The sequence below is a fragment of the Wyeomyia smithii genome, chromosome 2 (assembly GCF_029784165.1).
Source record: "Wyeomyia smithii strain HCP4-BCI-WySm-NY-G18 chromosome 2, ASM2978416v1, whole genome shotgun sequence".
NCBI lineage: Eukaryota > Metazoa > Arthropoda > Insecta > Diptera > Culicidae > Wyeomyia > Wyeomyia smithii.
In genome coordinates, this window is record NC_073695.1 from 105,235,461 (window position 1) to 105,256,673 (window position 21,213).

Here is a 21,213-nt window from a genome sequence, read left to right on the forward strand (position 1 = left end):
ATATATATATAAATATATATATATATATATATATATATATATATATATATATATATATATATATATATATATATATATATATATATATATATATATATATATATATATATATATATATATATATATATATATATATATATATATAATAAATATTAGGCTCCTAAAAATATACCTAAAATATATATATATATATGTATATATATATATATATATATATATATATATATATATATATATATATATATATATATATATATATATATATATATATATATATATATATATATATATATATATATATATATATATAAATATATATATATATATATATATATATATATATATATATATATATATATATATATATATATATATATATATATATATATATATATATATATATATATATATATTCACTGGAATCCTCGAATCGTTTCGGAACAGAGTGGTATATGTTCACAAACCTGGTAAATGACAAAGAAAATAACTTGTATAAAATGGCTAGTGTCACATGATACAAATAGCATGTCACATGTAAGATGTCACGTGTAACATTACATGAAACACAACATGTTACATATTACATAATATTTCACATGTTACATTTTTCGTGTTACATTACGTGTAACATTAGGGTGGGACAAAAAATAAATATTAGCTCCCATGCACTTTTCGTGTTCCTTATGGGTCCTGTAACAACTGTGTAACTTTTCAGATCGATCGGTGGAACCCCTGATTTGCGCCCGATTTTTGAAGTTTCCATACGATTTTATATGGGAAAATCCACTTTTTCTAAACTTATCCTCTAGAAATTTCCAGTTGGCTCCTAAAAATATACCAATACATGATATTTGTAGGAAATTTTCCTGGGAATAATTCTCCAGAAGACTGTAAGGCGCTACAAAATTTGTAGAAAAAGTTATTCACCTTAAACTGATCGCATGTCTGACGAACGGCTCAACATTGAATTTTTCCAGCAACACTGCTGCAGCATGCTGCTGTTTCAAACTCAACAACGTGATGAGAAACAGTTTCGCGTAGAATTAAGCTTGAAAGCGTGATTTTTTGCTCATAGTATCTTCGGAGAAAATGCTTAGAATATCAATCCCTATATTTTGATAGTATTCGTTGTGTGATTTATACCCCTAGAAGTGAGAAATCAGCTTTCTAAACACTCCTACGTAGTGAAAAACATTTTCGTATAGGATTAAGCTTGAAGGTATGATATTTTGCTCACGTTATCTTCATTATCGAAGAGCTTGCTTAGAACATTAACTATCAAGTTTTAATGTAGATTGATTACTCCCCCTAAAAGAGGGAAATAAGCTTTCTAAACACCCACGTCGTGTGACAACTTGCCAATTTAATAGATCATACCCAGGTGTCTTTTAGAAACGAGTTTGGTAGATACATAGCTACAATTTGCGCAGATACATGGCCAGCCGGTCACTACGAACCAATGAGATATACACAGGTGAGGAAGAAAAAGACATTCGTCTGTTCTAGTAGCGAAAAAAGGTAAACAGAAGCAGGTGTTTGGATTGTGACGTAGATCTCGGTCAACAAGCAAATGCCATTTGAAACCAGGCATGTCCAAACCCACCACACCACTGCGTGTGTGTTTCAAGCGATACCATGGAGGGTATTTTCATTGCCCTTCAGTGCTTATACAAAACGGAAACCCACAGTGTTCTAAATAAAACAGCCAGCTTCGGCTGACACAGGCCCGAGTGTTCCCGACTTCGTGAGCCCTAGCTTACTGATACGTGTTTTTTCAAACGCTTCATTTTTACAAAAGTAAATATGAAAAAAATATTGCAGGTGGTTGTATACGATGACTACCGTCAAGCTATCCATTATTATATCATTGTCGATCTCGTCGTGGCGACCAATGCTTGTGTGTTCCCCGAAACTGCAAGCCCTCGATTGCTTCATGTGCCGAAGTTAAAAAAGTTAAAAAACGAATGAATCTCCGGTGTTCTTTCTTTAGCTAGCGACGGAGGGTAATACGAATAGCCCTGCGTGGTGTGTTTGTTAGCAGAATTATCAGTAATAAAAAATTAAGTTTGAGCCAAAGATGATTATATTTTCAACAGACAGCGGTTTGCAATCAACACGGGGAGCTAAAGAAAAACTTCGAAAACCTACCCTTTTCCAGTTGTTTCGGATCTTTCAGCGGCCCACCTCGATGCCCGCCAACCAACATCCCGTCCAAAGATCAATACTCTCTTTTTCTCTTTTTCAATAGACTTCACTTACGGTGGTTCGTAGTGACCTGCTGGCCATGTATCTGCACAAATTGTAGCTATGTAACTACCAAACTCCTTTCTGAAAGATACCAGGGTATGATCTATTAAATTGGCACCAGAACCAAAAATTGTCATCCGACGTGGGTGTTTACACAGCTTATTTCCCTCTTTGAGGGGGAGTAATCAATCTAAATTAAAACTTGATACTTAATATTTTAAGCAAGCTCTCCGATAATGAAGATAACGTGAGCAAAATATCATACCTTCAAGCTTAATCCTACAAACGAAAATGTTTTTCACTACGTAGGGGTGTTTAGAAAGCTGATTTCGCACTTTTAGGGGTATAAATCACACAACGAATACTATCAAAATATAGGGATTGATATTCTAAACATTTTCTCCGAAGATACTATGAGCAAAAAATCACGCTTTCAAGCTTAATTCTACGCGAAACTGTTTCTCATCACGTTGTTGAGTTTGAAACAGCAGCATGCTGCAGCAGTGTTGCTGGAAAAAATCAATGTTGAGCCGTTCGTCAGACATTCGATCAGTTTAAGATGAATAACTTTTTCTACAAATTTTGTAGCGACTGACAGTCTTCTGGAGAATTATTCCCAGGAAAATTTTCTATAAATATCATGTATTGGTATATTTTTAGGAGCCAACTGGAAATTTCTAGAGGATAAGTTTTGAAAAAGTGGATTTTCCCATATAAAATCGTATGGAAACTTTAAAAATTGGGCGCAAATCAGGGGTTCCACCGATCGATCTGAAAAGTTACACAGTTGTTACAGGACCCATAAGGAACACGAAAAGTGCATGGGAGCGAAAAAATTACACCAACGCTTTTTTCCCATACAACTGTGTCCCAGTCTAGTGTAACATGTTACATATTACGTGTGACATGCACAAAACAAGTGACAAGTTACTTATATCACATGTAATATGCTACATGTTACGTGTTACACGATAGTATTACACCGAGATATCTACATAGACCACTATGTTCCGAAACAGAATGGCCATTCTGTTTCGGACGAAATTTCAACACGGTATAAATCAGATTTGAAGTTCGATTTTTCGAAATTTTCCTAATTTCCTAACTTCAGCTTCTTGAGTAGATACAGTTAATGTAAAAAACTTATTTCCGAAAAAATGGTCTTGCGACCACACTGTTCCGCAACGGCTTATATGATTAACATCCTCTGGGAAAATGATACATTTGGGAAATGATACATCATTTTTCGGGGAAAGGTTACATTCGAGGAATCGGTTTCCGGGGAAGTGTTACTTTCGAGAAAGTGTTACCACAGAGAACAGACATCCAAGCCAAAGAAACTTTGTTGTGTAAAGTTCAGGTGAATCGTGGGTTAGCGGTGCCACTAACATGTTTTTGGTTTTTCTCTCTGTGTATATTGTGATATCAGAGAAAAATTAGAATTTTGCGCTCTAACTGACAACCGCAACTGACAACCGAAAATGACAATCTCAGACAGCACCGATAAAAATGCGACTCATGAACTTGTTTGTCAAACCGTATGCACTCTTAATTTACTTCAATTGAAACTGAATAGCATTGACTTAAAGCCGCCTTGATTCCTTGCCCTCGACTATGCAGCAGAGCCGCATTGATATGGTTTGCAACTCGGTTTGCAATCAGAATGTTCCACGAATAAACTAGTTGTAATCCATTATTTGATGTTGCTTAAACAGTATGCAATATAACATAGTTTTCATTGACTGGTGAATGACCGCCGGTTAAAACCTCAACAAAAAAATGTGTCGATGAGATATATAGTCTCCCCATAACTTCGGTTGGTTCCAGTTTGAGAATTCCTATGCTTCAGAAAGTCTTTTTTTTTCGAAAATTTGTTTCCTGAGATAACATAAATGTTTTCTAGTACCGCAAAAGTGTACAGCGCATCGTTTTTATGTCTGTCTCCTGCATCTTCAAAATTGAGCTTTATAGACATAGTTGTCCCAAGACTTTTATTTTATATATCATGGCATTGTTGTGATCAAATCGCCAAAAGCATGCGAACTTTAACAATCCCGTACCCAATGTTGTCGTATCATATTCACTAACCGATCTAAAAATAGGTGAAATGGTGCCCATCGCTGGTGGCAATAAATCGTACATGCCTTTGATGATGAATATGATATTCTTTACTCGATCAAGACAAACGAAAACCTAAGAAACAAATAAAAAGACTCTAATTAACTAATGAGGTGTAGAGAATAAAACTTATTCGGATATTTTTGTATTTCAATTACGAACATTACACTATCCCCAGTTTAACGAGTATCGAGTGCTATTCCTTACAGCACTTTTCTACCAGTGTTTGAGATGTCTGTCAGTTGCGGGTGTTGCTTCTTCTTTTTCTTAAAAACACCCTGCATTCTAATTTTTTGTGAAAACCCAATATACCATCACACACAAAGAAAATATTACCAAGCGAATGCGTCGAAACCACGTAAATTTACGTAAACCTGAATGTTTTCACTGGTTTAGGTAAATAATACGCAAAAAATTGGTGAAAACAACGCAACTGCTCAATAAAGTGCGAATAGTGCGGGTAAAAATTTGTATGGAGTTTTTGATATTGGTATTGATGTTTCAAGGTATTCAATTTTACCCAAATGATGACTTTCGTGCAGGTACTCGAAAGCAGAGTCTATGTTTATAATATAGAGTCGCGCAAAGTTGAAAGCAGAGGAACCAATTTAAAGTCAAACAAGGGTACACGCTCACTCTGGATAACCCAAGACTGAGTCAAAACCTAATCAGTTTCGCTAAAACCGTATGTATTCAAAATTGAGTAGAAGTTGTTTTACTCATTTTTGAGTTCCACCGAATGTTATAAAAATTGAGTAAATATTACCCAATAATATTGGTGAAAACAACGGAACTGCTCAATAAAGTGCGAATAGTGCGGGTAAAAATTTGTATGGAGTTTTTTAAATTGGTATTGATGTTTCAAGGTATTCAATTTTACCCAAATGATGATTTTCGTGCAGGTACTCGAAAGCAGAGTCTATCTTTATAATATAGAGTCGCGCAAAGTTGAAAGCAGAGGAACCAATTTAAAGTCAAACAAGGGTACACGCTCACTCTGGATAACCCAAAACTGAGTCAAAACCTAATCAGTTTCGCTAAAACCGTATGTATTCAAAATTGAGTAGAAGTTGTTTACTCATTTTTGAGTTCCACCGAATGTTATAAAAATTGAATAAATATTACCCATATTATACCTGATGCGCGATGCGTAAAAGTTACTCATTTTCGACTCAAAAATGAGTACTTTTAAGCTTCAATGAGGGAATTTCGGAAAAGTTTCATTATTAACTCGATATTATTATACTTTGCATTTTGAATGAATTTTATTTTAAAAAAGGCTTATTTCAAGAAATTTACCTTTGTTCGCCGGGACACGGGAGATCTTTGAATTTATTCGCCGTATATCCAACCAACGAGTCCGGGTGAACAAGAATAATTGGCATTAGTTGCAGTCAATTATTTCAAATTATGAATTACCTACCGATAATAGCTAATTTCAAACATTTCTATTTCCTCCGTTTTTAAGACGGTTTGCTTGGTTTGCTGTTTGCTTTTAATTGCAAAAAAAGTTATTAACAACACGCAAGCACCAGTTACCCAATTTTGGGTAAATTTGCCGCCATGATCAATTTAATTCTACTCATTTTTTGACGTCTTCGAACAACTGAAAAAAATGATTAAAATTCAACTCAGCCGCTGGGTAGCCCAGAGTGAGCGTGTACCAATAGAGCAATGTAAATAAGCAAAGTGGTAACGTTAGGAGTGGACAACAAATGTTGTAATTGAACGTGATTTTTCCGAAGTTTCAGCTTCATATATGTAATCCAGCATAACCCTGTAAACTGGTTCATTGACATTTAGCTAAGCATCACTGGTGTAATCTTTTAATACCCCGTCCACACTACACCGCATATCACCTGATATCAGGCGATTCGTGCTATCGAGGCCATATCACCATCCATATTACCTGATATCCCATACAATCGAGCTGTCAACGGATATCACCTCGGCTACATGCTATCGCGGATATCATGTTCGAAAACCAATAATAACCACAATTAAAGCAGTTGGCAACACGGTCAAAAGACTTTTGACGCAATCCTACAAATTTTGAACTTCGCGTTGCGTGCGAGAAAAAAGGAAGCAAATATTTTTGCTATTTTCATTCCGCACATGTTGACAATTGCATATGAGAGTTCGCGTTGGTGCGAGCCAACTCGCTGACATCTCTATTCTTATCCCATTGCTCTTGTTGTCTTGTTTTAGCTTTGACCTGTTTTTGTTTTCTTCTCTTTTCAATTACCAAAGCAAATGTCAAATCATATCAGCTCACTCTAATGTGAACGCTCGAGGTGATATCCGATATCATCTGGCGATATCAGGTGATATCCGGCTTGTTCTGAACAAGGCATAAAAGTGTATACCTTATAAAGAATTTAAAAAAAAAAACGATATTCGCTTATACATGGTGAAAAACAGTACATACTGTATAGTTCTTGGCAACAAACTGTACAAAAACTGTGTTGCCAGAACGATGGATTTTCTCTTTGCGTGACTCTGACATAGACATAACATAGACTCTGCTCGAAAGTAGCTATAAATCCCTCTTTTCTAAAAGTCAGGGGTCTGACGTTTAATGAGTATCCCGTATCCAAAATCTTAATGCAATATGGCGTCATTTGTTCAGTAAACAACTTGAAAACCATGATTTTTCTCGACCACAGTGCAGTTCTAACATTAAGATATATTACCGTGTAAATGGTGTTACCAAAATTATCACAACAATGATGACAATCAACTGGTAAATTTTGTCGTGTTTTGCGGTGTCAGTGGTACCGTAACGTCAGTGGTACCACAATGTCGTTGCTACCGCTATAGCAGCCCTGCTAAAAGTATACCCTCCCGCTAAAACTATAATCACTGTATGTTTTACTAGTCTGGCGGAGTGGATTCGGGAACCAATTTTAACTGTTATAACAGAAACCAGTCGTATTGAATTTACATTGACTGCAGGGATACCAAATGTGCATATTTGTCTGTAAAACGCAGATTTTTGGAGTCGATGTGCAGATATTTATTGATTTGCAGATATTTGCAGTTTTTCCACGGTTTCTGCAGATTTTTGTTAGAGTCTCCTTATATTTGTGCAGATTTTCTTAAAATGTGTACAGATTTTTACAGACTTTTGCTTGCGCGAGCGAAATTTTTTCGGATCACGGATACATTTTGTTCAGATTTCGAGCACATTTTTCCGGTTTTTCGAGCAGTTGCAGACATTTTTCAAAAACATCTGGCATCTCTGATTGACTGGTTCCCGTTAAATTGGTTCCCGAATCCACGCCTGACTGTATATATAGGGACTGTAGTTCAAACCAGAGTCTATGTTTATAATAAGAGTCCCGCGAAGATGAAACCAAAGGAACTAAATCAGTGTCAAACGAGGGTACCAATCGAGCAATGTAAATAAACAAGGTGATAATGTTAGGAGTGAATGAAAAGTGTTGTAATTGAGCGTAATAAAGAATATGTGTTTTTCCGAAGTTTTACTCACACATTTTAATCCAACATTAAACCTGTACACTGGTTCACTTAAATTTAACAAAACATCACCGGTGTAATCTTTCAAAACTGTGTACCTTGTGAAGAATTTCAAAAAATGATACTCGCTTATTCATGGTGAAAAACAGAACTGTATAGTTCTTGGCAACAAACGGCACAAAAACTGTGTTGCCGAAACGATAGATTTTCTCTTCGCGCGACTCTATATACACATAGACTCTGGCTCAAACGAGCTGATTTGCGTCAAAAATTCGCATGTTTGGGTAGTTTTATTTTTCTGTGCATATGTAATAGAGTAGAAAAAATCAGTTTGACTAGAAAGGAATTATTGTGTAAACGTCAGTTTGGTTGTATTGTTATTGTATGGGTTTGCTTGCTTAACTAGAATACCCAAAATTATCTTTTTGCTCGCTTCCTACATTTAAATAGTTAGATACCAACAAATATCAGTTTTTCAATTACAAATGATTGAACAGTGACTTGAAAATGGCAATTTTTAATTTGAAAAATTTCCCTGATGTTTGCCGTTTGTGTATTCAACCAAAAACAAGCGTGGAATTGATACCTATTGAAACAAGTACTCTAGCGAATGTTGATCGTACTCTGCTGGAGCTGCTCGATGAAATAACCTCTGAGATCCCGAAGGTAGGGCAGCAATTGGATTATAGTTACTTATTTTAATATGCTGACCTTCTGACAGGATGTTCCCGAGCGACTACCGAATGCAATTTGTTCTACATGTTTTGCCGTTTTCGAATTTGTCGTTCAATATCAACAGAAGATTAAATTGCTTACTAAATTTATTATTGCCTTGGCTCACTTGAAAGCAGGAAGCAGCCAAGCAATTTTGGATATATTTAGCACAGACGGATCCAAACTTAAGCAGATAATTAAAGAACTGGGCTTATGCAGAAAAGAGGAAGTGCAAGTGGAGGACTTTTTGGAAGAATTTAACGCCCCGAATGCTAAATTAGATGAAGAGGTTTTTAACGAAACCAAGTTGCCATCTACAGAAGGTACGGGAATGAAATGCGATTACACGGAATATTACAACGTTGAATATATAGATGAAGACAGTCAATCAAAAGTTCAAGAACTTTCTGAAGTTAAATATTCCGAAGAACCAATTGTTGAGTATTTAGTGGAAATCGACGACGAAAATGAGACAATTAAAAATGTGTCGAACAAATGTGTTGCCCCTATTGATACAATTCAAAAATCAAAGCCAAAGGTTAGAATGTTACAATGCAATTATTGTGCTTATCGAACGACCTCAAAGGATATGTTCCAGAACCACATCGAAAGACATGAACATCCGGATGACGAGAATCCGTGGAAATGCTCCTATTCTAAATGCAGTGAGGCATACCCTACAAAAGAAGATCTCTTGCGGCATAAAAAAGAAATTCATTCTAAATACGTTTGCGATATATGCGGAACGATTTTAAAACATAAGTATACATTAGAGGTACATCTACGACGACACGCAGGCGATAGTAAATATCCTTGTCAATACTGCTCGACATCTTATTTCACTGCAAATGAGCTTAAACTTCACCTGTCGGTCATGCATTTAGCAGTTGCAGATGCCCAGTGTAGTACGTGCGGGTTGGCGTTTAAAAAGTAGGTTATTGAAGTTATCGATTGTTTCATGAGGTGTTTGACTAACTTGACACTAATGTATATCAATTGCAGTAAAAAATCACTGAGGCTTCATGAAAAAGCTCACTCCAATCAGCGGAGTTTCCCATGTGACGAATGTAGTATGGCTTTTAAAACATCTGCCCATCAGCGACGACATCATAATACTGTACATCGGGTTATTAAGTTTCACTGTACATTGTGTCGGGCGAGCTACGGTCGTAAAGATAAGCTGCGAATGCACATGGAAAAGGCGCATAAGGTTCGAGTTTTTTTACTAGGTAAAAAATTGATTGTAATTTTCCAACTTACAGATTCAAACATACTTTCCGTGTCACATTTGCCTCAAGTCCTTTTCTGCAGCAGATGATTTGGAGGAGCATATGATGCACCACAGAAATCCGAAACACTTAGAATGCGGAACATGCCTTGCAGCATTTACCGAGCAGGTTGAGTTCAACGATCACCTTTGTATAACGTATCGCGATGATTACGTCTGCTGCGACAGAGATTTCAAGTTTCACTTGCAGTACAACAAACATATGTTTCTGGCACATGGTCTTAGGACCAATGTACGGGTTAAACTGGCGTCTAATCAGCTTCTGGGAGCAACTCGAGCATCCCGAAAAGCAATAGAACGTTGTACCAGATGCGGTCAATCTTTTCCCACAAGAAAGCAAAAGAAAGAGCATACTGCATCATGTAATATGGATCAACAAATGGATTTACCATGTTTGGAGACTGTTCCGTTCCACGAAAACTTAGAGGGATCACTTTCCTTCTCAAATGTACAGTCCATTGTATAACGATTGAAAACATGAATAACCGCCCAATTACCAGTTCTGTTGATTGTCAGCTTATGGAAGCTGCATGTTTATACTGAAGAACGTCTTAAGGTGAAACGGAACGTGGTCGCGATCAACTCGAATTTTACAATCTAATTTTTTCTTGATTTATGAAGACTACGTACATGAAACTTTGATCAATTGTTTTCACAACTGTTGCATGCCTAGAGTAGCAATTTGAGTGCTGTTTATTTAGTGGAAGCCGAGTTTTTTACGATCAAAATACAGGAGTAAAAAGAACTCTAACCTCAAAATTGTATAGGAAAAGGCCACAATCCCGTTTCACCTTAATTAAGGGTTATCCAGCAGAATTGTTTACTGGGCGATAAAACAATCAGGAATAAATACTTTAAATACACATTTTATTGGAATATTTTCAATAACTCTGAAAACCAAAGACGAACCAACCCTATATTCATAGTAACCGGCTTCTCGTCATCTCTCGATTTTTGGAAAATTTGCTGAATTTTTATAACATAACATTCACTCCCAGATGGTCTCGAGGTATGATGCTGGGCTAACAGGCCAGTCGTCGTAGGTTCGAGTCTCAGCTCGGGAGAGGCTGTCAATGTCAGTAGGATTTGTAGCGCTAGCCCCGCAATTGGTCCTGTACACTTAACAGTTGGCTGCGAAGTCTGTGTAAGTCTGTGTATAATAAATAGAAGGTCGAGTTCCGAATCGGAATGTAGCACCAAGGCTTTGCTTTGCTTTTAACATTCAAAAAAATTGCAATTTTATTTGACAAAGTGCTAAATCTGTTTGAGCGTGTTCCTATTGAAAGGTTGTTTTTTTTTATTGTAGACTAGGGTTGTCGATATTAAAATTAAATTTCGATATTCGTTTTATCGATATTAAAAGCGGCATCGATATTGAAATCGATATTACGTGTCGATATCGATATTTTATCGATATTTTCCTTCATATATTTTTTGTTTGGATTTTAGTTAGGCCTGAAACAAGCTGAACGCCGACGTGAGCGATCGGGCGAGATTCTTGCCGAAGGTTAATAAACAGCCGTGAGTAGAGTTGTTCATTAACCTACGGCGAGAATCTCACCCGATCGGTCGCGTTGGTGTTCAGCATGTTTCATGCCTTAAGCAGGTATTAGACGAAGCAAATATTTGCTATTTTTTAATACAGATTTTATTTTGTGCAAATGAAAATCGTACCAAAAATAGCAAATATTTTCGTCGTCTAATACCTGCTCTGCCGCTCATAGCAAGTACGTCCCATTTGCGTTTTGGTGCTGACGAGAAAACAGCAATTGAAAATCGTAACGCTTTGGGTGAAATTTGGCACTCAAATGCTTTTTCAATCAAGACCATCAACAGAATTTAGTACTGCAATGACAATCTAACACTTTTACATCATAAACTTGTATAAACACCGAAATTTGACTAAAATTTGTTGAAAATCATAAGCTGGGACTCACATGCGATTACTTTTAGGGTACGTAGGCAGAATGATAGCAAGTCAGTCCCATAGCCAGCTACGACCGGTGATGAAAAACCAACTACTGCAAATCGATGGCGGTGCTATAGCTTACGTTTGGAATGAATCTATCGCTGGTCAATTCATAAATGACCTTCTCTCGTGCCTTATTAAACAAGTTTTTTGTGAGAAGCATAACATAATGTACCAACTGCGCCGCTCAGAATAAAATTAGATTTTGTTTTTACATTTGATACTACTTATAAATTCGAAATCAGTGTAAGTAACTTATTCTAAATTTTCCTGAGAGCGGTCACACGTTCGTGACGGCGGACAGCTTCGGCGTAGCAGTGGAAGCAAATATGAAAGAACAAATACAGCTTAGGAAAATGTTTGCTCCGTTAAGAAACAGTTAAGTAGCGTACCGAAGTATTTGATATGACTAACAAATTCTTCAAAACGAAATTCACGACAATAATGTTACAATTCTGGCCCACGTCTTTACATAAAATACGGATAAAATACGAAAAGTAGTATTTACTCAAGTATTTACTCAAGAATGCTTTAAATAACAATACAGTGACACACCTGAAGCGTCCAACAACCAACAGCTGAAAGAAGCTACTGGTGGAAACTTTGTCTTGAAGAAAACATTGTACTATCAGCTAGAGCCACACGATGTAGAAAGTGTAAAATTCAATCAAACCTCCTATCGAATATCACTTGGTACATCCAATTCTAAACCTGAAGACCATAAGTTGTGGTATATACGAGGGTAAATATCACATTTTTCATAATCATTATTGGCTGTGGGGTTAAATTGCGAAGATTTTTGCAATGGGACCGACTTGCGATCACTTTTGCTATGGGACAAACCGACTTGCTATTTTTTTCATAGTTCCTCAGAACGAAGTATTCAAAAATATTTGTTCTATCGAAAGTAGACATAAAAAGGAATTGATTCCATAAATAAACTCAAACTTGACAGAAATGCAATTGGGACGGACTTGCCATGAGCGGCAGTGCTTTAGTATTGCATATTCCGGCGAAGTGTTTGCTATTTCATCTCGTCCGTTAGGACAGCGGGCCGATTGCTGATCGCTTTACGCAAGGTGCATTTTCCAATCAGATTAAACCGACGTTTCGTGAGCCGCGTCTCCTAATCCTCACTGATCCATTGACTAATCAGCAGCCAGTTACTGAAGCATCCTACCTGAACATTCATGTTATCGCTTATGTAACACCGATTCTTTACTGTGGTGGTTATTACCCCGAGAAGTTCCACACCTAAATTTCTGGAAATTCGCTCTATACATGCTGTCAAAAAAAAAAGAAATATGGCAACCATATTTCTGTCGAACTGCTTACATTTTCCATCTAGCACTTATTGACTCTAATACCAACAATTCTGGTACCTACTTTTTAGTTGGTTTGCCCTAAAATAGCTGAAATAGAGTAAACGTCCTTTAATTTCTATCGACCTATTTTCGAATAAATATATTTATCAATGGAAAACCAAGCCTTAACCAGGGTGGCCACCCAACCGAGAAAACCGGGAAAAAACCGGGAATTTCACTGAATATTACAAGCCGGGGTGAGATTGTCAGCTATCTCATGGCGATCACTAAAATTCCTTGAATAAGTTTTCTCGAAAACGACCAAGAAAGACTGGTCTTCTGACCCGGGCTGGATGGCACAATCTCACCCCGGCTGCCAGTATATTCAACTCATTTCTCACAGTGCTTATATCAGTTTTGTTTTTATTCATCTTTCTCTTGGAAACTAACTTGACCACGGTAAGCTCCCCGGAAGTAGCAGTCAAACGGCTCGAATTTTGCCTAGAGCAAATGGTTCACGAAGATAATCTCGCGGGAACTGTAGTTGACAAATTTCGCCAAGAATACTCACAACTGTTGGGTATGCATTCGACGGAGACATTGCTGACTTCCTACCGCCGTAGTGAAAAACGCCTTCATACTTTCTGTAGAGATCTGATAGCTGATTTAGGCAAGAAACGTCCTAACTTGACCGTGTTTATTAAGGAGATTTTGATCCAGTGAATGGTTTACGATGCAGTACAGGATGCCGGTGGTGAAGACGAAATTGATATCACCAAGTCGTTAATCTATTACGCTCGCGTTTCACATAGCCGATATATTGAATTGTTGAAGACAAAGAAGAAGGAGAATTCAGATCAAGATGAAGAAGCCAGAAAGAAGAATGCCACGGCCCGTGCTCTTGAAGCTAATGTGTAATTCTTTTATATATTGAATCTTCGGTGGTTGAGGTAAAAACGATTCCTACAAACTTAATTTGGCCTAGGAGTCCCCGGTAATGAGTATTATATGCGTTGTTTATAAGTTTCAAAAATTCTACGCCCCTGCGAGCGGCCTTCCGGCAGTTAACCGGAACATTCGCCATTGTGGACGAAAACCTGCGTGCAGGCATGTTTTCAAGCTTTTTCTGTGTTTTTTATTAATTCCTCCTCCGTTTTCGCGACAAGATTGTTGGAATAGATCTTGCGCTTCAAGTTTGGCCAGAAATTCTCCATCTCCTCCAAAGATCGCTTCGAGTAGTGGGCCGACGCCAAATCTGGCCAGAACACCGTGTCTTCGCCCTTATGGTATTTCTTGATAAACGACGCAACTTCTGGCAGGCACTTCGTACTGGAAATTTCCTCGTTCACGGCCAGCCCGGAGCAAAAGAAGAGCAACTTTGACATCCCTTTCTCGCTGATTGTCAGCCACAGCCGCACCTTCTTGGGGAACTTGGTCTGTGAAATATACTTCGCCTCGGTGCTCACTTTCTTCGTAGGGGAGGTAAAATACAAAGTGCCCTACTAATCGTTGTCATCTAGGGTTAGATAGGTCTCGTCGTCCATCACCACTGTCACATCGCGATTTGCCAGGGAAATCGACTTGACCATCTTAAACCTCTGTCGCTGCGTCATTGCCTGCAGCTCCGAGACTAGAACCAGTGGACGGGACTGCTGCTTCCTGACATGTATGCCCATGTTTTCCAACAACTTTTTCACTGTTTTACCGCATGCACCAACCTCCCGACCAAGTGCACGCAGTGATTTAGCCACTTTTCCCTCGGTCTTCTTCTTCAGCATCCTTTGAAGCTTCTTGCCGTTCAGGGTCGTTGGCCGTCCAGAACTGGGCTTTCTTCCGATCGTTGTCCAATTGTGTCAAGATATTGTAGATGCCGGAACGGCATACCAGGCGTCTACAAAGTGCCGCACGATGTCCGTTTTTGACGTGGCGGGGTACCATTTTTTTACCGCAAACGTTATCCTCTTGAAAAAGATGACGTCCGTCACATTTTTCGAATTTCTGCAACAATATTTCTGGATTATAATAAGCCTGAACACGCTTAAAAAGTGACTGTATTAGAATGTAATTCGATAATGGGATGTAAATCGACAGTCACGCTTTTTTAACCCTTAACCCCCTTTGATCGGTTTAATGTGGTGGTTATTACCCCGAGAAGTTCCACACCTAAATTTCTGGAAATTCGCTCTATACATGCTGTCAATAAAAAAAGAAATATGGCAACCATATTTCTGTCGAACTGCTTACATTTTCCATCTAGCACTTATTGACTCTAATACCAACAATTCTGGTACCTACTTTTTAGTTGGTTTGCCCTAAAATAGCTGAAATAGAGTAAACGTCCTTTAATTTCTATCGACCTATTTTCGAATAAATATATTTATCAATGGAAAACCAAGCCTTAACCAGGGTGGCCACCCAACCGAGAAAACCGGGAAAAAACCGGGAATTCACTGAATATTACAAGCCGGGGTGAGATTGTCAGCTATCTCATGGCGATCACTAAAATTCCTTGAATAAGTTTTCTCGAAAACGACCAAGAAAGACTGGTCTTCTGACCCGGGCTGGATGGCACAATCTCACCCCGGCTGCCAGTATATTCAACTCATTTCTCACAGTGCTTATATCAGTTTTGTTTTTATTCATCTTTCTCTTGGAAACTAACTTGACCACGGTAAGCTCCCCGGAAGTAGCAGTCAAACGGCTCGAATTTTGCCTAGAGCAAATGGTTCACGAAGATAATCTCGCGGGAACTGTAGTTGACAAATTTCGCCAAGAATACTCACAACTGTTGGGTATGCATTCGACGGAGACATTGCTGACTTCCTACCGCCGTAGTGAAAAACGCCTTCATACTTTCTGTAGAGATCTGATAGCTGATTTAGGCAAGAAACGTCCTAACTTGACCGTGTTTATTAAGGAGATTTTGATCCAGTGAATGGTTTACGATGCAGTACAGGATGCCGGTGGTGAAGACGAAATTGATATCACCAAGTCGTTAATCTATTACGCTCGCGTTTCACATAGCCGATATATTGAATTGTTGAAGACAAAGAAGAAGGAGAATTCAGATCAAGATGAAGAAGCCAGAAAGAAGAATGCCACGGCCCGTGCTCTTGAAGCTAATGTGTAATTCTTTTATATATTGAATCTTCGGTGGTTGAGGTAAAAACGATTCCTACAAACTTAATTTGGCCTAGGAGTCCCCGGTAATGAGTATTATATGCGTTGTTTATAAGTTTCAAAAATTCTACGCCCCTGCGAGCGGCCTTCCGGCAGTTAACCGGAACATTCGCCATGGTGGACGAAAACCTGCGTGCAGGCATGTTTTCAAGCTTTTTCTGTGTTTTTTATTAATTCCTCCTCCGTTTTCGCGACAAGATTGTTGGAATAGATCTTGTGCTTCAAGTTTGGCCAGAAATTCTCCATCTCCTCCAAAGATCGCTTCGAGTAGTGGGCCGACGCCAAATCTGGCCAGAACACCGTGTCTTCGCCCTTTTGGTATTTCTTGATAAACGACGCAACTTCTGGCAGGCACTTCGTACTGGAAATTTCCTCGTTCACGGCCAGCCCGGAGCAAAAGAAGAGCAACTTTGACATCCCTTTCTCGCTGATTGTCAGCCACAGCCGCACCTTCTTGGGGAACTTGGTCTGTGAAATATACTTCGCCTCGGTGCTCACTTTCTTCGTAGGGGAGGTAAAATACAAAGTGCCCTACTAATCGTTGTCATCTAGGGTTAGATAGGTCTCGTCGTCCATCACCACTGTCACATCGCGATTTGCCAGGGAAATCGACTTGACCATCTTAAACCTCTGTCGCTGCGTCATTGCCTGCAGCTCCGAGACTAGAACCAGTGGACGGGACTGCTGCTTCCTGACATGTATGCCCATGTTTTCCAACAACTTTTTCACTGTTTTACCGCATGCACCAACCTCCCGACCAAGTGCACGCAGTGATTTAGCCACTTTTCCCTCGGTCTTCTTCTTCAGCATCCTTTGAAGCTTCTTGCCGTTCAGGGTCGTTGGCCGTCCAGAACTGGGCTTTCTTCCGATCGTTGTCCAATTGTGTCAAGATATTGTAGATGCCGGAACGGCATACCAGGCGTCTACAAAGTGCCGCACGATGTCCGTTTTTGACGTGGCGGGGTACCATTTTTTTACCGCAAACGTTATCCTCTTGAAAAAGATGACGTCCGTCACATTTTTCGAATTTCTGCAACAATATTTCTGGATTATAATAAGCCTGAACACGCTTAAAAAGTGACTGTATTAGAATGTAATTCGATAATGGGATGTAAATCGACAGTCACGCTTTTTTAACCCTTAGCTGTATGAAAAAATGCAGAATTCTGAAGTACAAATAACCGGGAAAAATATTTGAACGAACCGGGAAAAACCGGGAAAAAACCGGGAATTTAATTTCGAGTTTTGGGTGTCACCCTGCTTAACGTTTGTTTTCAGTATAATGTGCACTTTCAATGAATATCTTATATTGTGTGTAAGCATTTTAAATTTAATTTTGATGCCATGATGAATTTATGATCGGTAGGCAAAATTTTGCCGGTAGCACTCCCCTGATGGCAACCGAGAATATCGGACAGCAATATCGAGTCGCAATATCGAAATATCGATAATATCAAATGCGCCAATATCGGTCAAAAATATTGATATTGTGACGAGCAAATATCGATAATATCAAATATCGATAAAATATCAACAACCCTATTGTAGACTTATTTTGGAAATAAGTGATATACCGTAAGCCGGGAGGAGATTGTGCCATAAAAACCCATTGTCAGCCATCTCTTGGCGATCACAAGACCAAACTTTCTTGAATAAGTTTCCTCGAATATTTAATCAAGAAAGGCTAGTCTTCTGACCCGGAAGAGATGGCTGACAAGTCACGGGTTGGTTGGCACAAACTTACCTCGGTTGACGGTTTTTCTAAAATCGTTAAAAAACAATTAAACTAAAAGGTTTTGTTGGGTAGATAACGCGTTTGCTTAATTGATTTATTATTATAAACCAATTCCTATCCCAACCTCTACGTGGTGCCGACCGGAATACGAGTAACCTTAGCGGAGATCGGGTAACCAACCCCCGGTGGAAACTATGGTCGTATGCTGACTGGGAAGGGGGTCTTACGCGGCTGTATCCCCATACAACAGCGTCTAACCCGGAGCGGGCAGCTGAATTATGGAATGCTGTATCTCGTCAGCTATACCTAAGATGGCAGCCCCATCAGCAGGATGAAGGTTTCGTGACCCTGGTAAGGTAGCATACCGAAACCTTTCTTCAACCACGAACAACGAAATTTGAAATACGGAACGGATCAATCGGCAAAAACATAGGCTACGAACACAGAAAAAGATTAAGGTAAACGATTGGAAACTGGGTACTTGGAACGTCCGATCTCGCAATGAACCGGCGCGGGCTGGCTTGCTTGCTCGTGAACTACAGCGGCAGGGAGCCGAAATCGCAGCGATTCAGGAGGTTCGGTGGTCAAATTCCGGAGAAAGGAAATTCCGTGCAGTAGACCGTATTGCACGCACTTCTTTCAAGCATCACATCTACTAAAGTAGAGGCAAAGCAGCGGAACGGGGTGTCGGCTTCGTAGTGCTGGGAAATCAGAAAACAAGAGTCATCCGGTAGAGGCCCGTAGATGACCGTATATGCGTGTTGAGGATTAAGGGCAAATTCTTCATCTACAGTTTAATCAACACCTACGCACCGACAAACGACAAATCCGATGAAGTCAAAGGTGAGTTCTATGACAAGCTTGAGCGAATCTATGACGTGTGCCCTGCACTCATCAACCAATGAAAACGGCCTGAGGCTGATAAACTTTGCCGTGGCCAGAGGAGTGGCTATACGCAGCTCCTATTTTCCACGTTTGAATTTTCGGAAGCACACCTGGAGGCTTCAGCCTGCTCCTAGATCGATCACGTACTGATTGATCGTCGGTACTTTTCGGATGTTACTGATGTTAGGTCTTTTCGGGACCAAACATAGACTCTGACCATTATCTCGTCGTTTGTAAGATCCGCGCACGGTTGTCGAACGTGCTGAAATCTTTGAAAGCTGATGGCGTGGCAACAGAGTACGCCAGAGAGCTGGATCAACGGATCACAGAATAGCAGGAGGAAGGAGTGGAAGACATAAATGGGCTGTGAGCAAAATCCACGGCGCCATCGAAACGACTGCGAGAGAGGTGGTAGGTACGACCCGTGGAAGACAGCCTAATAGCTGGTCGATGCCGAGTGCCAGAAAGCGACAGATGAGAAGAACCGTGCCAGGAGCCGCATGCTCACTGTGGCTACGCGTCAGAACAGAGAGAGGTGCAGGGTGGCAAGAGCTGCCGAAAACAGAACCAACCGTCGGAAGAAGCGCGAGTACGAGGAGCAGGTGCTCGCCAGCGCAGAAGACAGCTATGCTCAAAACGACGTGCGGAGATTCTATAGAACTGTCAATAGAGTCAGAAGCAGGAATTTCCCTGTGCTATTCATGTGTAATGACAAGGACGGCAACCTGCTTACTGATAAACCGACGGTTGCAGCCAGGTGGAAGGAGTATTGAACGGTGGGAGCTGGATGAGCAGAGCAGGAACAAGTTTACGATTATGAGTGACGAACAAGCTGTTAAGCCACCTACACAGGAGGAGGTGAAAAAGGCGATTAGTGAGCTGAAAAACGGCAAGGCCGCTGGGAAGGACGGTATCCCGGCCGAACTTCTAAAAGCGGGAAGCGAGCGGCTGTACTATGTGATCCACCAGGTAATACTAAGGATCTAGACGGATGAACAAATGCCGAACGACTGGTTGGCCTCATACGCCCTATCTATAAGAAGGGCCATCGTTTGGATTGTGGCAACTATCGAGGCATAACGTTGCTCAACTCCGCATATAAAGTGCTCTTCCGTATCCTGTTCTTCAGATTGAGACCGTTAACGGAATCCTTTGTTGGCGAATACCAGGCTGGTTTTCGACAGGAGCGTTCTACGATGGATCAAATCTTCACCCTGCGACAAATCCTCGATATGTTCCGGGAGTACAACTTACCGACTCACCATCTGTTTGGACTTCAGGGCGGCATACGACTCAGTGAAAAGAAACGAGCTGTGGCAGATCATGCTGGAACACGGTTTCCATAAGAAACTAATTAAGCTGAGTCGTATGACGCTGGAGGGATCAAAATCTTGCGTGCGGATAGTTGGCGAGACATCAGCCGCGTTCGTGGATTGACTGAAGCAGGGGGATGCGCTCTCTAACTTACTGTTCAACATCGCTCTTGAGGGTGCAGTACGAAGAGCAAACGTGAAAAGAAACGGTACGATCATCACGAAATCTCACATGCTTCTTGGTTTTGCGGACGACGTCGATATCATCGGTATCAACCGTAAGGCCGTGGAGGAGGCCTTCGTACCTTTTAAGAGGGAAGCAGCGAGATTGGTACTTGTCATTAACTCTGCCAAAACGAAGTACATGGTAGCTGACAGAGAGCGTGGGAGTCCCCGTGGTGTTGGTGCTAAGGTGGAGATAGATGGAGAACGATTAGAAGTGGTTGACGAATTCGTTTATCTTTGTACGCAGTGAAGTGAAACGACGAGTTGCAACTGCGAACAGGGCCTTCTACGGACTTCGTAACCAGCTAAGGTCCCGTAGTTTGTAAACTCGCACAAAACTAGCGCTGTATAGGACGCTGATACTCCCGGTGGTCCTTTACGGACATGAAGCATGAACGCTGAAGGAAGCTGATTGACGAATGCTCAGAGTTTTTGAGCGTAAATTCTGCGATCGATACTTGGCGGTAAACTGGAAGATGGAGTGTAGCGCAGACGCATGAATCACGAGTTGTACCAGGTATACAAACATGCTAATTTAGTAAAGGTAATACAGTGGGGCAGGCTTCAGTGGGCTGGACATGTAGCCAGAATGCCTGACGAGAGAGCCGCCAAAACTATCTTCAGTAGAGAACCAGGAAGAGGCCGTGGACTCCGTGGTAGGCCTCGCACGCGGTGGAAGAAGATGCACGATCTGCTGGTGTACGAGGAGACTGGAGAACGGCTGCTCAAGACAGAAGAAGCTGGACATCTCTAAT

The 21,213-nt window shown here is 40.0% G+C and overlaps 1 protein-coding gene across 1 annotated transcript; it reads left to right on the forward strand.

The window, feature by feature from the left end:
- Positions 1 to 8,201: 8,201 nt before the first annotated feature.
- On the forward strand, positions 8,202 to 10,715 carry LOC129722076 (zinc finger protein draculin-like). Its single transcript, XM_055675308.1, has 4 exons — positions 8,202 to 8,511; positions 8,567 to 9,489; positions 9,562 to 9,769; positions 9,822 to 10,715. Exons 1-4 carry the CDS (start codon positions 8,353 to 8,355, stop codon positions 10,311 to 10,313), a joined length of 1,782 nt encoding a protein of 593 aa, XP_055531283.1. The 5' UTR covers positions 8,202 to 8,352; the 3' UTR covers positions 10,314 to 10,715.
- Positions 10,716 to 21,213: the final 10,498 nt, after the last annotated feature.